At 40.4% G+C, this 16,265-nt stretch overlaps 3 protein-coding genes across 4 annotated transcripts; 2 read left to right on the forward strand and 1 right to left on the reverse strand.

Annotated features, from left to right (window-relative positions):
- The first annotated feature begins 200 nt into the window (after positions 1 to 200).
- LOC135501573 (monocarboxylate transporter 14-like) lies at positions 201 to 6,458 on the forward strand. Of its 2 annotated transcripts, none has more exons than XM_064793741.1 (4): positions 201 to 448; positions 2,285 to 2,536; positions 3,754 to 3,897; positions 4,296 to 6,458. In XM_064793741.1, the coding sequence occupies exons 2-4, from the start codon at positions 2,314 to 2,316 to the stop codon at positions 5,240 to 5,242; spliced, it is 1,314 nt and encodes a 437-aa protein (XP_064649811.1). In that variant the 5' UTR covers positions 201 to 448; positions 2,285 to 2,313; the 3' UTR covers positions 5,243 to 6,458. The 2 variants fall into 2 exon arrangements, with proteins under 2 accessions (XP_064649811.1, XP_064649812.1); XM_064793742.1 differs by lacking the exon at positions 201 to 448 and adding an exon at positions 463 to 852.
- A 273-nt stretch (positions 6,459 to 6,731) lies between these two features.
- On the reverse strand, positions 6,732 to 11,121 carry LOC135501440 (general transcription factor 3C polypeptide 5-like). Its single transcript, XM_064793564.1, has 9 exons — positions 10,982 to 11,121; positions 10,594 to 10,801; positions 10,127 to 10,387; positions 9,694 to 9,830; positions 9,116 to 9,323; positions 8,603 to 8,760; positions 8,268 to 8,384; positions 7,805 to 7,925; positions 6,732 to 7,580 (listed from the first exon to the last, which is right to left on the reverse strand). The coding sequence occupies exons 1-9, from the start codon at positions 11,108 to 11,110 to the stop codon at positions 7,393 to 7,395; spliced, it is 1,527 nt and encodes a 508-aa protein (XP_064649634.1). The 5' UTR covers positions 11,111 to 11,121; the 3' UTR covers positions 6,732 to 7,392.
- A 245-nt stretch (positions 11,122 to 11,366) lies between these two features.
- Positions 11,367 to 15,405, forward strand: LOC135501039 (F-box only protein 47-like). Its single transcript, XM_064792759.1, has 10 exons — positions 11,367 to 11,461; positions 11,823 to 11,996; positions 12,259 to 12,423; positions 12,670 to 12,746; positions 12,994 to 13,186; positions 13,344 to 13,514; positions 13,695 to 13,850; positions 14,078 to 14,220; positions 14,604 to 14,763; positions 15,032 to 15,405. Exons 2-10 carry the CDS (start codon positions 11,834 to 11,836, stop codon positions 15,124 to 15,126), a joined length of 1,323 nt encoding a protein of 440 aa, XP_064648829.1. The 5' UTR covers positions 11,367 to 11,461; positions 11,823 to 11,833; the 3' UTR covers positions 15,127 to 15,405.
- The last annotated feature ends 860 nt before the right edge of the window (positions 15,406 to 16,265 follow it).

Below are 16,265 nucleotides of genomic sequence, written 5' to 3' on the forward strand. Positions count from 1 at the left end.
CGGCTTGATAAACGTATGGACGATTGCGACACTTTGTGAGAGGGGGCGGCCCCGCGATAGAGTTCTGTTCAACTCGCTGACTTGGTTTAAATTGCCTTAATATACCTACCGAGGCGTGGCATTGCATTGCTCGAACAAAATTCACTTTAAACTACATGTATGCTTGATACTATAGCATTTCAAAGCACTGAGACCTCGGGACGACGCTATTGAGCCGCGGTTATCAAAGAGCGCCTGTTGGCCTTCAAATAGGCCCGTGTGTAAAAGAGATACTAGACGCACCAAAACCGGCTAATATGCCGTGGATATCGAACGGGAGAATTGCAAATTTGGCCCATTGCAAGAAGAGAAAGGACTGAGGCGTCACTGTTGATCCAATTGTCAGTCCAGGAGTAACAGTTGGAAAGAAAGGCCTGAGATGTCAGCAGTCAGCGGTGCCAATATCACGGTAAGAAACTTATAATTGAGAGACAGGCTCTGAAAAGTTCAATATCATAAGCCAAAAAAACTTCCTTTCTGGGCAGGTTCAATTCGTTTAGCAGAGGGCGTCGCCTTGCAAACCGACAGTGATGATTGCTTTCACCAATAAACATGGAGTGACAGCTGCATTTTGCATGGGTTTTATTGATCAATATCGAGATAGATATATACATTGTACATGATGCATCAACAGCATACATGATGGACCTCACAGAACAGACGACGCGTAGTCATGGTGCGTGACGGCTTCGGACGGGCTTATTGGTTTTTAAACAGAGGCCATTGAAATAGGCTCCGATCCGCTGTACATCTCTGGCGGAGGGACGGGCTTGCCGATCTAAAGGGACGGACGTATCTACTCTGGCATGTCAGGTATATATGATACAGAACTTTCCGCAAATTTATACTACCGTTCTCTTTTAAGAGGCCCTGTTTATCCCTTTAAATGTAGGGCATCCTAAATCTTGATCTGATGCAAAATCCTTGGTGGGCGAGATTAGTGCATGTATTTGCCTTCTGAAGAGTATCTTTGGTGGAATTTTTCCCGAAATAAAAAAGTTTTTTCCTGGACCTTTTTTAAATGGTCCATAACATAATGAAGACAATAACGCATTTCACTTAATTAGAATGTTCATATAGACGACAAGATTTGTGACAATCGGTCTTGGGAGCTATTACAAGTCAGGTATTGATATCAATTGCCGAATAGAAGCCTTTCACTCCGGGGTCAGGCCACACCAATTCATCGCTTGGATAGCGGGGCCACCTTCCCCAATTATGTGGAAGATGGCGTATAGTCTTTGCGCACAATCGCCAGCTTCGAAATAATAAATTGCTCAGTAGATTATGCCGACGAAGTAAATATTTTTGAGAAAAGGATTTTGTATTGTAATCTTTGTTTTTTGTATATCTGACAATAAATACGGTATCAAAGAGGCAGGATGTAGCATTTTATCAACAACATCATATACCAGTCGCGTGAAAAATCTTGTTGCAGCGGTAGACAGCCATCGGGTAAACAATTTCAATTGTTTTTCACGTCTTGCCTGATAGGTCAGGTAGGGGTCAGAAACACACCCGCATGACCGTCAAGCTCGATCGTACACTTGTACACAAGTATTTTTCGTTGGTGCTTAACTCCGACGTAAGATTGTGGGTTGTTAAGAATGGGAGAGACGCCAAGTCTAGCTCGACTCCCGATGCAGTCGATATCGTCACCTTAAACATACCTTACTTTATATATGTGTGGTAGGAGGGGCGAGCCCAATAGACTGCATCCGGAGTGTATGTCTAGAGAGTTATACGCGCGTCGTAACCGTATGTCAAAACATGACCAGATGAGACGGCGAAACTTGGTATTCATAGTTTTTGTATAATTATAATAATTTGAATGTAAAATATCTGATGATCAGCGCATGCCTTAGACAGAGGTTCATATTTGATCCGAAACCGATCGAGGTGATGTTTTCGTGTGACTTACGTCTTCAAGCGTTTCTTTTGTGCTATGGTTTCTGGACGGACCGCGGGCGGACCAGCCTTTTTCATCGCACTTATGACCACAGGCAACGCGGTATCCCCGTCTGATATTCCTCAACAGAGGGCGTTGCCAGCCTCACTGGATTTGGATCAGTTGTGTTGGTGTTCGCGTCCTCTCTTGCCTACACTCCGGAGGCAGAGGACCAGCCTCGCACCCTGTTTGGATAACTATGAATCCGCGGGAGTCTACCGTTGCCATCCTTCGTTGCCTTATGAATTCAACTTTTCCTCCGAAATTCTTGATCATGAGTTTCTGGTTTAATTTCAGGTCACGGCAAAGCCCAGTAGTGAGGCGACATGAAGCTGATAGAGGATGAAAACAGTACTCCTGAAAGAGGGCGCTGTCAACCTCACTGGGGCTGGATGGTGGTGTTGGCGTCCTTCGTTGGCATTTTCCTCTCCCTCGGGATTAACTACTCCTCAGGATTGTACTATGTTCAATGGAAGGAACATTTCGGCGCCAGTAGTGCTTTGACGTCTTGGATTGGGTCATTGCAGATTGGAGTGCTGTGCTTCCCAGGTAAGCAAGAGTCTGCAGTTCGTTAAAGGCAGTATTCATCCAGCCTACACCTACAGATCTGCTATAAGCAGTGCTGTCTACCTGATCAGACATTCCATCGAAACCCAACTAAGTCAATTACAGTGAACCAAGTATTGCTTAGCCAAGCAGCAGTCTATTTTTTTAGGAACCTCGGGAGAACCAGGTCAATCTTATGTAATACCACCCTTTTAGCTAGGTGCTCATGAATGGATGGGGTGCTATACGCCAGATCAATACTACCTCTCATGAACTGCTGCATGTGTGTGATGCTGTGGGGTGCGGTCACACACTGCTGGCTAGGGTCATAAGGCATAGATTGCAGAAAGCTGAACAATGAAGACCACTTTTCTGCAAATAATGTGCCAACTTTATAAGATTTTGTGGGAGGAAGACTGCATACATCAAGTAACTAAACATATCTCAGGGATATCAGTGTCGTTTTCCCATGAAAGGGCCTCTATGGCAGCAGCTATAGGCAGGTAAGATGAAGGTATGTGAAGTCACCAATAGAGGTCTATGGTTTTCTATGCCCCCAAGTATCATTGATCAGACAAGGCTAATGAGTTTCATCATTCCATCTCCAATGATCATTACACTCTGAGTGAAAGTCAGTCATCACAATAGGTAGCTAATGTCTTTGGTTTTCAGCCACAGTATCAGTTGACAGAAAATCTGAGGGAGACCAAACCCCATTGACATCAAGGGCCAGTTGATGTTGCAGGGTGGGCAGTGGGTGATTACCTTTTCAGATAGGTCTTTTTTTCCAGTAAGAAGATCCGGACATCATTAGGTGCAAAAAAGAAGAACAATTGATGGTGAAGACTACAGTAAGGTTCCCGAAAGCTATTGTCTGTTGTCATCATTGTGACTCAGTCGCCAACAAAAATGAGAGAAGTAAATCTCACCTCATGTGGTGATTTTTTTTTCCCCGCAAAAAAGTTCTGTTTTCCCCAAAATACTGTGGCACTTGGCAATCATAAAGAGGTATTTTTTTGTTTTTCCCAAAACAAAATTGCCATTTTTGCAATTTCCTGATTTTCAAATGGTAATGTTCCCCAAAATAGTATGTCATTTTTTGTATCACACACACAATATGGGGGAAAAGTGACCTTGTATGGGACCTTTCGTATTTCCCAAAATACAAGGGAAGTTTTTTTGTATTTTCCAAAATTACTCATGGTATTTTTGTTTTCCAGGTCCACTAGGGAGTTACCTAAGTGAGCGTTTTGGATACAGAAAGATGGTCATCATCTCTGGTTTGATATCATCTGCTGGCTTGGTGGCATCAGCTTATGTCAACAATATCTATGCGATGATGGTGACATATGGGGCTGTGACAGGTATGTTAAAGGGCTACACCATTCGTATTTACTGGTGGTCCAGGGAAATAGAAATGCAGTTATACACAATGCCCTAGTGCATTTCAAATTATGAACAAACAGCAAAGGCCTTTAAAAAACATATCTTTGGGTTTTAGTCAGCTCTCCTTATCCATTTTTGGTAGTACACGTATTGAAGGATTACTCCCCTTATATCAATAACACTTTCTGAGAGGTACAGCAACATATTCTTATATAATCTGGGGGAAAATGATGCAGAATTGGCATTTGTCAATGTACAAAAGCTCAAAAGTTATGGTTTAGAAAGGAAATACCAATATAGTATGAAATAGCCCAAAATGTTACCCATATCACATAAGCCTTTATACATGCTGTATGAGTTGTTCTCTCTCTTACAGGTTTTGGCTTTTGCATCTTGTTTGCCAGCATGGCAACAGCCACAATGCATTTCTTCCCACCTCAGAGTGCTGGTCTTGCCGTCGGAATTGCTGTCAGTGGTGGAGGATGTGGTTCATTTCTTATGCCTATACTCATGGAATATCTTATAATGCGCTACGGCTGGGAGGGATCATTACTCATTCTCGGAGGCCTAGTGCTCAATGTATGTGCCTGTGGTGCTCTTTTACGAACACCACCAACGAAAAGAAAAAACGACAAAAAGAAAAAAACTAACTTCAAACTCCTCAAAAACTGGAATCTATCATTATTTCTGTTACATCAGATTCTATTCACAACAGCTGTTTCTGTCGTTTACATCCATATCACAGCAATGATCGAATCCCTGACTGGAGTCTCAAGGACTAAAAGCTCTTTATCATTAACTGTGATCGGAATAACAAACTTCTCAGGCCGGATTATACACGGGGCCATTGGGGGTTTAAAAACCGTCAACGTTATGTCCCAATATCTAACATCCTATGCAGTATGTGGTTGTGCCTTGTTCATATTTCCTCACGTTCCCTATTATCCTGCCCTTCTCTTCATTTGTGGAGTATTCGGATTTCTTACTGCCCCCTATGCAGCGCTTACACAACTAATCATAGTTGAATACGTTGGGGTCGAGAATCTGAATTTTATTTATGGGTTGTTCCTATTTTGTTGTGGTGTTGGCCTGATGGTCGGCGCCCCCGTTGCCGGGGTCTTGTACGATGTTACACAAGACTACAGTACATCAATGTACTTTGGAGGTGCGTGTCTCATAGTCTGTGTTCTGATGATGCTCAAACCGTGGGTGCAAGCAACATGTGCGCCGATAGAACGCTTAGATGAGGTTGAACTGGGTGAGCAAAACACACCAGAAGTTGAGAAGCAGTTAGTTAATGAACAGAATGGATTTATAACGTGAAGTTTAAAATACCTAGAACAGTTCTAAGTTGCCATTGGTCGAAATTTAAAATCTGTGATTTTTGTACATCTACATGTATACTGTAGGAGCAAACCCTTTGAACATACAGCTCTTCGTACTAGATCTTGATAGATAGAGTGAAGGGGGCCAGTTTGAAAATCTGTGATCATTTTAGATGTGAATGTTCATTGTGAAAGTGGCCTTTGAACAGTCCATTACAGTGGTTTATAGTAAAGTATAACGCTCTTGTAAAGGAAAGCCCTATTAGTGCTGTTTTGGACAAATGAGCCTATCATTGGGTCATATATCAAGTCAAGCATGTCCCTGGCACACAGAACAGCAGTATATAATATAAACCCAAATACAATACAAAAATGGTATATGCAGGCACACACCTGTAGAATAGTACATTGTATTGATCAGATAGATGGAGTAGCTTGAGTTGCATTGTAAAATAACACACTCCAGCACATTTATCATGGAAATATGAATATGAAAGGGTCTTTGTTATTAAATTTGGCCAACTGTGATAAGGCCAAACCAAAGTATAAACAAAATATGTGGTTCCCCTTACATGAGGTGGGATTGACTGAAGTGTCATCGTGAATCGTATGTAGGGCACTCTTTGGAAATGATTTTTTTGTTCTTCATGTCATGAATGACAAGTGAAAAGCGTCAAATTTGCATGATACAACATGAACTGTGGGAAATATTAACGCGGCCAAGTAACTTGACATGGCGTAATGGCACGTAACAATGCATTGTACACACATTTGGGTCGAGGATCTGTTGACAATGGTGAAGAATATTCAATTCAGGGATTTGTAAAAAGTATACTTCCAGCTCAATTACTAATGAAACGTATTGTTATAATGGCCTACTTTTATTGACAATATGCACGAAATTATGGGAGTCGGTTTCAACAGCATTTCGATGCTTTTTCCTGTCAAACTTTCTATTCAAACGGTGTTGTAAACTGTGTCGATGTATTTAAGCCGGTTATGTTGTGTCTATTACACATAGGACAATTAGATAAAATTAACATATTGTGTATTGTTTGAAATAATTAAAAATTTTTGTATGAAAGAGTTTATGATTGAAATTCAGGACTGCAGGTTTTTTGCCAATGTTTTTTGTTGATGCATGCCTGGAAAAAGATCTTATCTACATGTAAGGATCTCCGTCTGTCATAAATACCTTCCATTAAAACTTTATATTAGGCTTATTGAGTTGTTTTATTCATTCACAGGGGTCACTGCATCACTTGCACCATACATTTGGCAATTTGTATCGCTGCTATTGTCCAGGGCTTTCGAGATTCTCCTCCACCTCATCCCTAGGAAAAATCGAAATCTCGCGATCTAGCGAAGTGGATTGTCGCAGTCTTGAACAGTAATTGCAGTTTGTAAGCGCAGTTTAGCAGCAAAAGAAAAACGAAGAACTAAACGAAAATAAATATCTTCTAAAAACTTAAACTTTAATGCAAAAAAACATGCAGAACAGGACTCCGACTGAAGAGACCACTAAGCAGGTACCCCTAGTCAGTCCCAACAGTGTCATATTTTTATTGGCAACAGCATGCAAGGAAAATCGGAGCAAGGCAATTTCATTTGACTATCCTAGTTAATTTACCTGAGGGTGCCTCGACAAACTGATATTCTAAAACTTTCAAGGCATGCATTTAAGCACTGCGTATTTGGCCAGGATTGTATTTTCAACACTTTCGTCCTTGTGTACAGTGTACACCTGTACATTCCTCAGAACAATGCACTTGCCATGTGTCTGTCATCTCCAAATGGTGCATACGTCCAACTGTATGGCCTTTAAATCAATAAATGCATAACAAATTCCTCCTATTGCAACCTGTTCCGTGAAAATTCATCTCTAAAACCTTTTTTAATACATGTTTGTTCTAGTGTGCATTATGCATGCATATTAGACCTACAACCTGACATACTTCGTGGAAATTTAGCTCAATACAGGCAGCTTTAGGTTGTTCAAAAACAACAACAAATAGTCCATAGGTGATGTGTGAAGCTTTAAAGTTAGTTCTTAAAAATCATGCAAGTCACACCAGGACTATCCTCGGCAATCGAGTCCAATCATTCGGTCTCCATTTTATAATTCAGTTCTTAAAAATCATGCAAGTCTCACGTCTCATCAGGACTATCCTCGGCAACGTCAGCAATCAAGTCCAATAATTCGGTCTCCATTTCATTGATCTCTTCATCCTCGCCTGGTTCCTCGATCTCTCCATCTGATTCTGAATCTGACAGACCTGTACCAGACATCTTCAGTTTCTGTTTCCTCTCTGATGGAGGTTTCTTTTTATATGGTTCTGGAAGTAGAAGGAACGAGAGATCACCTAATCTGTTTTTGACAAAGTGGAATCTCATTTACATAGCTCCAACTAAGAACATGCTCCCATCTAAGGATAGGATTTGTCATTCCCAGGGGTGGCATCAGTGAAGCAGTAGGTACAGTTTCGTCTTTGTTTGAGTTCACGTGCTGCGACGCTAATTCACAAACAAAACAGTTTGATAAAACATAATGAGCACTTACTTTCTAAATGTGAATATGGGTCTTTGTTGTCTCCCGTGTCCACATGGCTCGTCAGAATATCGCGGCAGTGATATGTAGCATCTTTCTCAAGCCAGCCATCCTTCTCAGAACACTCAGTTTCCTAGAAAAGAGACTCTATTGTCAAGGCAGTTGTTATTCTATAAAGACAGTTATACATATCTTAGCGGTTCCTTGCATTTTCTCATGACAGATTACCAGGTATGAACTTTGGCAGATTTCTTTTTTGATAAATGGAGTCCATAGCAGGCTCGGTACACATTCACCCTTTGACTCTTACTTGTAGATACAGAATATTTCAGTTGTCTGATTCAAAGATCCCTGAAGAACCAAGCATATTACAACCTCAAAACCCTGGTCACCACTGAACCACAGATACAAGTCTGGTTTTAACCCTGATTCAAACCTGAGCCATATTGCTGAGTAGACCAACAAGTCAATTTACCTTGCCATCATTTTTAGCAACAAGAGCCTGTATTTCTGGTACTTCTACATCACATATCTGATAAAACATCTGTCTGTACGGCGGTTTTACTCCTGGGCGGAATTTGTAGACACAATCCTGTAAGAGTGATGAATAAAAAGTGATGGACATGGACATAAACAAAACTGAGATTTGACAAAAATGATCTCAGAACTTAGGATTAAATGGGGCATTTTCATAAAAATTCAATCAATTTTGCATTATAATGTAGAAGGGACCAATATGGCCTCTCAGGTAGATCATGATGACACCCTGGGACTATGAGAGGTGAATCACATTTCGAGGTCCAACAATACCTGGTCATTCCATGTTTTTGGACAGTCCGGTTTCGATCCTATCGTTTCTTTATCTAACACCGAGACACTAGTAAGGTTCCTCTTTTGAATGTGACTTGGCAGCGTGTAACTGAACGTCTTACGCTTACACCTCACAGGCAGCTTCTCGCCGTGGACCCCTGAACGAATTGAGATGAATCAGTTGTAAACCATGGCCAATGTTCTCATAAGGAGCCATCACTGGCAACAGCTAGAGAAAATCACAACTGGGGTGGCTACAATTTGCTGAATTGTGTTCTTTTCTATTTGTTGTCCATGTCTTCTCCCTTTTCTATTGATCAGGGAATACAGCAGGCAGTTTTGCATCTATAGGTCAAAACAGGGTTTCAAAGGCCCTAGTTGTTCTGCAGGTATAGACAGAATTGAATGGGACACTGGCTCGTAAGTACTTCAGTAAAATCCATTTGACTTTGTTGTTAACTTCTTTTGAACAATCCAGCCCTACATCCTCATCCCAACTGATAGAACACTTACTTTGTCTGATTCTAAAGTCAATCGTCTGTAACCTCTTCGCTGTCTTGTCTGTTTTTGGGTCATATCCATATCTAACCCACATCGCTCGCCAAGGGCCAGTTAAGTAGTAGTAGGCAACGAAGGGAAGATAGAACTTTAACTTGGTTGGCATACAGTCAATGTTTGAACGGATGGCGTTTTTAGACCAGATGGGCCGAATTTCGAACATCTAAAAGAATATGAAGCAAAAATAGCATCCAGTATTTCAGAAAGCACTGTATCACCAGGAACCTAGGAGCATGCCCTAAGCCAATCATCGGTTATCACACCTTGGTGTTCTAATTTGAAACCAATGCAGCTATAATTGAAGTACAGCAGCCTTTTTTTTCAAGATTTCTTTCATATCCTGAAGAATACAGGCAAAGTGGCTTGCCCAATAAACTACAACTCGGAACAGAATCCTTCTATTCCAACACCTGAAGCGGGGATTACCTGCACTTGCAACTTGAAGTTTTACAAATTGCAGCAGAAAAAGGGCTTTGTTCAGAGATTGTAGGCTAATCAGCAGGCCGCAATTTCCCTTTCATTTCTCTCTTTACCTTTCTGAGTTCGTCCACCTTGTCCATTTCCTTTACAACCTTCGGCATTAACTTCTCAATGGCCTCTGGGTTCGGAGCCAACGGGATATCATTTTCCCACTTTACCAATGTTGTGAAATGTGTTCTTCTTTGTCGGCCTGGAAAGAATTTCGTAAATTTCTAAACAGAAGAGAGAGGATGAACTTGGTTGAAACTCCATTTACGACGGAGTACCAATTAATTGAACCAACCACTCTGAAAAGAGCAAACAAATACAATGAATTCAAGGCTACTAATGTACACATTTTTATTTTTATTATTTAAACAGTGCTGCTCAAAACAAATCTGCAGATACAGGGAGGTGAATACTGCATCCAATCTACTCTCATCAATGAGACAAGGTCAATACCCAGCGAGAAACATAGCATGTTGCAGACTTCAGTTGCAGTCTTACCTAGCCCTATGGTGTGTTCCTCCTTTGCAAGGACCGCTGCTCCATCAGCAGTTTTGACCCTCCCAAACTGTTTGTCTGGACGATACATGTACAGAACACTCTGGTCTATTCTGGAGAATAACGGTGGAAGTAGGAACAGCGGAGCAGGTTTCTGGATCCAGCTAGAGTGTTCGAGTTTGCTGATAACCAGTTGATCCCGTATTGATTTGTAGGTGTCTTGTTTGGTTCTCATCATTGGCAGGTATTGAAAGTCCATGAGGGCTGAAATTGAAGACAGGAAAACACTGAAATGGATAAATTATGAAATATTTCACTGCTGCTACAATACAAGTAATGGCCTTTGTGCCCTCTTACGTCTTCTTTCACATAATCCATTACCGTAGGCCAAATGCCGCTCTGAAATGGTTGCCCTGGTAATTTTCCGATTTGAAGTAGGTATGTATTACTATTTAGTATTTTAGCCTCACCTTCAAATTTGAACATTGTGTCAACAATTCCAACAACCTCTGCATCATATTTAAATTCCTCTTGACCACTTTCCTGGCCTTTCACTTTCTTCCTCCGAACTTTCATCACAAATCCCACAGATGAGAATCTGTCAGCGTAGGCAGATTTACAGTAACAATCACCTGGTCTGAAGGATACGCCAAGTCGTCTCGTCTGGTCAGCCACAACCTGAAGACAATTGAATAACATAAGTAGATATTGCGTGTGACAAGTTTGTGGAACAGCCAGTAGATGTTGCATGCCATGATTTATTTGACAGATCATCAGTTGGGGTACTGGCGAAATAAAAGTACTAACTTTTGAAGGTTTTTCGGTGCAAACGCTTCGGCTGGGACAAGAGGACCTTACCCTTGACACGGATCGTATTCCTCCTAATGTTTCCAACATTCTGTCAACATTTTTAACGATACCCGGATATTCCACACACACTAATTTCGACGTTTTTACCGGCACTTTCAACGAAAAATCGTTCGCCATGCTTGCGCCGGCCATTTTGGTTTAACCTCAATTCCTTTCAATATATAAAGTTTTCTACTAAACTATAATATCATTATAAACTCTTTAAACTATTAAATAAATAATAATAATATAATATATAATAATATTAGATCAGTATAAAGTTTATTGCCTTCAATTAAAGAGAAAGTTATATTTTATTTCGTGTTTAGTTTAGAGATTAAAACTTTAAATAGCAGACGACACGTTTTTTATGGCAGAAGTGACACTTGCTCACCAGTTCCTGATTTCTCCTCGATTTTCTCCTACTTTAATCGATAATTTTGCTGCCACAAACCTCAGAAATGTATATTTTGTGAGTCAGGGATCTTGGTAGGTGTTTTAGCTGGTGTGCCATCACAAGATAGAGATGCTGAGAACGCTAATTAATAAATTAAGTCTTCAAGAAGATTGTGATTCATCCATGCAAGATGCATCACTCCATCAGTCATGTCAGTCATCATCATTGACTTTTTAGAAATCGATTTTAAATTTTGGACAATCACCACAAGCAAACCTGAGTCTGACAGATGTGAGAACGCGCTGTGTATGTAGGCTATGCATCACCAGAGATGAGTCCAAAGACAAGAGATAGGCCTAGGCCTAGAGATATCATCTAGGCCTCATCATGTCAATGAGAAAGGCCTAGGCCCTACTAGGCCTATGCTAATATAATGGAAAATGTCTTTTTTAGTGACTGCAACCATGAGCTTGTCAACACTATTCCCCTGCAAGATGATAAGAAGGTCCCTTCGACTAGAAACTCGAGATGCCATTGAATTTCGGAAGAAAATCCAACAGGGGCCTCTTGGATATTTGGAAGTTTTGCCACTTGAATTGAAATTCGAACTCTTCAGTTATCTATCCAGTAAGTGCAGTAGACAAAAATCTGAAATGAAAAAGAAGGCTAGTACCAGTAGTCCTACTTGAGACTGAGTCCAGGTCTCCTACTCCTAATCTAATCTTTTAATACCCATTTCAGTTGAATAGGATGGCCGTGTACCAATATCCTATTCAGGTAGGGCAAATCGCTTTTGAATCACAACTCTCTTTAACAAGTGGCCAGCATGATATGGTGTGGATTTCTTTTCCAAGACATGGTTCTGTTATCCAATTCCTTACATTTTTAGTAAATGATCTAAGCAAACTGACCATCACCTCCAAGTCTGTCAGGAATGTGGTTGAAATCTACAGATGCAGTAAAAGTGCTAAACAGATCAGAATAGATGTGGGACCACATAAACAGAGGACCAAGGAGGAACATGAAGAATATTTGCAGTATTATAGCAGGCTTGGTAAGATAATTGAAGAGAAAAGAGTTGCATGTATGTTCATTGTTGTGAATTGAGACAAGAGAAGTGCACAAGTCTTACTCTTAGACTTGATCTGAAGACAGAAGTCTACAGAATGGTACTGGAAATTCCACATGTTTAGACTAGTTTTCTTGTCACATTGGTCTAGTAAAACCATCCTCAGTATTCAGAACTAAAAAAACACTTATGACAACACAACTTACAAGGACACCAACACATTTTTTTCAGGTTTACTGCTGAAGAGATCGAGTTGTCTCTACGCAACAAAGGAGAGACTGAGAATGACAGAGCAGTGTATGTTCCAGGTGAGAACAAGTTATATATTAAGCATGGATGATCTGATTCATTCATAAGGATCTACATTTGAGCAACGACAAATAATTGTGGTATTAAGCAGGATTAGGAACTCCTTCTTCATGGCCAAAGTCAATGAAAAATTGGTTGCAAAGGCCAATAGTGCAATACACGACAATGATAATGACATTACTTTTTGACCCTGGAACATTGTGGTTGATATTCTTTTTGTCTAGATTTGCCTCTTTTCAATTGCAGCACATGTGTATGGTATCGAAGTCCTGCTGCGATCCTGACCACTGCAACTCACTAGTATACTTCGGGATGTTCCTAAAGGTGATCATATCAGGATGGGATGATATGGAGTGTCACCGGGCCTACGTCATGTTAGCCAACAGTGTTCACACCAATGTTATGAGATACTTGAGTCTCATAGTCAAATCAAAGCCAGGTGAGTCCATTTTCAAAGTCTCGGGAAGATGGCTATGATTCTGACAAAAATGGACTCCATTTTATTGAAATCCACCACCAGGATTTCAAATACTGAGCCATTACTTAAACTGTATTTCATTAACTTTTCGTTATGAAATAATGCTTCATCCTTTTAGGTTTGTACTCCACCTTAGAAATGCACGTACGCCTCTTCCTACGACGGGTGTTCCTGGATCCCTATGAGAGGATTGACGACCGTGGGATGTGGCTCAACAAGATACTGAGTGGATGGCCAATGGTGCACCAGGCAAAGATTCTCTATCTGTTGTATGGACCTGCAAATGGGGGTAAGATTGGAGATTTATTTCTTGCTCTGGCACTGTCTCTAGAAATGGACTTCAAATAGAAAGTGTTGCTTGATTTTACTCATTTGGAAGTCACACAGACCTCCCAGCGCATATGCTTTGTTTGTCCTGACCTTGGGCAAGTCACGCTACTTTGATTGCCTCGATTGTCTCGATCTTCAGGTGAGATCCAATGGGAGGAGATGTGTGAGAACACAGCAGCTAACCACCACCAGCTCTATGGATGCTTTGGAGAGTTAGGCAGTGCGTTCCAGATCCTCTACTTCACACGCGAGTGGACAGATGATAATATCATCAGCGTCTTTGATGAAATAACTTGTAAGTGTCCAAAAGAGCAGTTGCATGATTGATGATTATGTTATGTCGCATACATATACTGGGGCTGTTTTGAAATAGACTAAATCCTGACACAAGTGGAACATGTAGGAAGTGCACTAACCAACTCAATGGTGATGTAAACATTTGCTGGCCTAACGCAAAAGAGAGGAGCCTTCAATGCCTCTAATTCTACAAGTATTTGATCTTGATATGCTTCTAATCTTCAGGCATTCCTGATGAATGGTTAGCTGAGAACATAGCAAGTCTCCTGTTCACCAGCAGTTATGACATCACATTCAAGGTCCTGGCTAGTAAAGCTGTGAATGGACGGTTACAGGACATTGCTACTGCAGTCACCTCGCTCTGTTTGGTATGTTAGGGTTGGCAATCTGAAAATAGTTGCAGGAAAACTAGGAATGTTACATCCATCTCTTGAGGAAAGCTTCTGTAGGCCTACAGTTATATTGTCAGTTTAAAGTTAGTCCTGCAAGTTTCCTAGACTAGAATCTGCCACACTAGGACAATATGGTTTTCACAGCCTAGTTGATTTTTTAACTTTGTCCTACATCCTGCAGGTCCCACGAACTCTTGCACAAGAAGGTCAATGACACAATCTCACCATTGCTTTGGACAAAGTCACAACCTGACTTTTCTGTCCCACAATTTCCTGATGGTGCCCTGCCATGAGATTAGATGCGAAAAGTGAAAAGATTACTTTATTCTTGTTTCAATAAAAGGTTTCAAAACTTACAGGTGTACACCAAGATAAACAAGGGAGTGAGTCAGATCATCACGCTCATCAAGCAAATCTGTAAAGTCCTCGAGACTCTGGCAGAGAGGGAGTCATTCCTCAATGAAATAGTCCATGCATTCAAGGCTGTGGTGATGGATCTGTATGAGTTTGACAATCCAGGTAAGTCTTCTATCTCTGTTAGGACTTAATCGCACACCCGGGCTGACAAACGACCCAGGATTTGACAAAGAGAAGAAACTCAAGGTTGGCATCGTGGCATATGCCTTTCACTTTCATATCACCTGATTTGAAGTTTTTCATCAAATTAATTATATTTGGCCTTGGGAAAGGACATTCAAAATCAACATTTCAATCTCCCAGTTTTCTGCTCAGACCTTGGTAGCATCAACATTTGTATGTGTGTTGTATGAAACAATCCTTTTTGCAGATGAAGACCGAGCCAATGATATGACATTCATGCTAAATGCTCAGGCAGAATTCATGAAGGAGCTGATCAACCTTTCACTGTTGAGCAGGGACTAAAGCAATCCACTTGCCCAGTGTCCTAGGATCTATCGGCCTTGTCAAATGACTCTGCCAAGCAATGACTTTACCTGGACATTCTCTTCTGGATGGAGAAGTATCCCAGGGGTTCTCTGATGTGCAGTCAAGGGGATTGTGTGTCTTAAATATGGTGCTATATAATAATAATGATGTTGTCTGTTAATGTTATTTGAAAGCAAGCAAAGCAGAGCAAGGTGAAATTGAAAACACTGAGTGGTAAAGATCTAAAAGAGCTTACAGTTGTCAACTCTATCACTGTCTTTTGGCCCCCAGTACTATAATCATCTGTGACAGTCGACAATGAAAGTTTATTGGCAACAGGTAAACATCTAAAACTTCCGCAAAAGATGCGTTTTTCCTGAATCTGCAATATCGTGCTCCTTATGAGTTTGAATTTCACCATGTGACGCTTGCTAAACCTGCCTCTAAGCTGTTCTGTGATAAGAATAATAATGAAGTTAGGAAGTGTTAGATTGAGTATTCTCTAGTCAAATTGTAAATATATGTTCCTGTTGGATTTAACTTATGCCCACAGCATATTTATCATGATATTTATTGTTGATCCATGTTGGTTTCTGCTTTGTTGAAGTTTGTTAACTGTTGTTAGCTGTTGATGATATAACTTGTATAAGCCACTATGTGGATCACAGTTTAAAGCACTGTGATGGTTGTTGTTGTTGATATATTCTAGCCTTTCTGGTATAGATCACTGTCTTTGAACAAGAAAGCATTCTGGGCTCGGAACTCTAAATTTTCAAACCAAACCCTACTCAATCTACAAGGGACAACATGTACAGTACTGTTCAAAACTCCTTTGAATTTATTGAAGTTACATGTAAGACTAGAAAACTCCAAATAAGAACAAAATGAAGAAGTGGTCATTGACAAGATAGGTTTTGAATAATATTCATGCTGTTTTGAATTGTTATTGTAGTATTCAAAAATAAAAATGTTTGTAGTTGTTGAACTTCATTTTAAAATTTTGAAAATAAGAATATATTTTCTCATCTGTTTGTTAATTGTGAAAAATTAAGTTTGTACAAAGACATTGAATTTTCGTGACTTGCTCCTGTAACATAGATTAGTGTCATTTTTAAATGCCCAAGTTTCAAAAGTGC

This window comes from Lineus longissimus, chromosome 17 (assembly GCF_910592395.1).
Source record: "Lineus longissimus chromosome 17, tnLinLong1.2, whole genome shotgun sequence".
Lineage (NCBI taxonomy): Eukaryota > Metazoa > Nemertea > Pilidiophora > Heteronemertea > Lineidae > Lineus > Lineus longissimus.

Coding starts and splice junctions, on each gene's coding strand:
- LOC135501440 (XM_064793564.1), bottom strand. CDS start 11,110: ATGGCGAACGATTTTTCGTTGAAAGTGCCGGTAAAAACGTCGAAATTA. Junction 9,831..10,126: donor GGAACACACCATAGGGCTAG/GTAAGACTGCAA, acceptor AATTCTTTCCAG/GCCGACAAAGAAGAACACAT. Junction 7,926..8,267: donor TTGCTAAAAATGATGGCAAG/GTAAATTGACTT, acceptor TCTCTTTTCTAG/GAAACTGAGTGTTCTGAGAA.
- LOC135501039 (XM_064792759.1), top strand. CDS start 11,834: ATGAGCTTGTCAACACTATTCCCCTGCAAGATGATAAGAAGGTCCCTT. Junction 13,851..14,077: donor CGTCTTTGATGAAATAACTT/GTAAGTGTCCAA, acceptor TCTAATCTTCAG/GCATTCCTGATGAATGGTTA. Junction 14,221..14,603: donor CAGTCACCTCGCTCTGTTTG/GTATGTTAGGGT, acceptor CAAAACTTACAG/GTGTACACCAAGATAAACAA.
- LOC135501573 (XM_064793741.1), top strand. CDS start 2,314: ATGAAGCTGATAGAGGATGAAAACAGTACTCCTGAAAGAGGGCGCTGT. Junction 2,537..3,753: donor TGGAGTGCTGTGCTTCCCAG/GTAAGCAAGAGT, acceptor TTTGTTTTCCAG/GTCCACTAGGGAGTTACCTA. Junction 3,898..4,295: donor GACATATGGGGCTGTGACAG/GTATGTTAAAGG, acceptor TCTCTCTTACAG/GTTTTGGCTTTTGCATCTTG.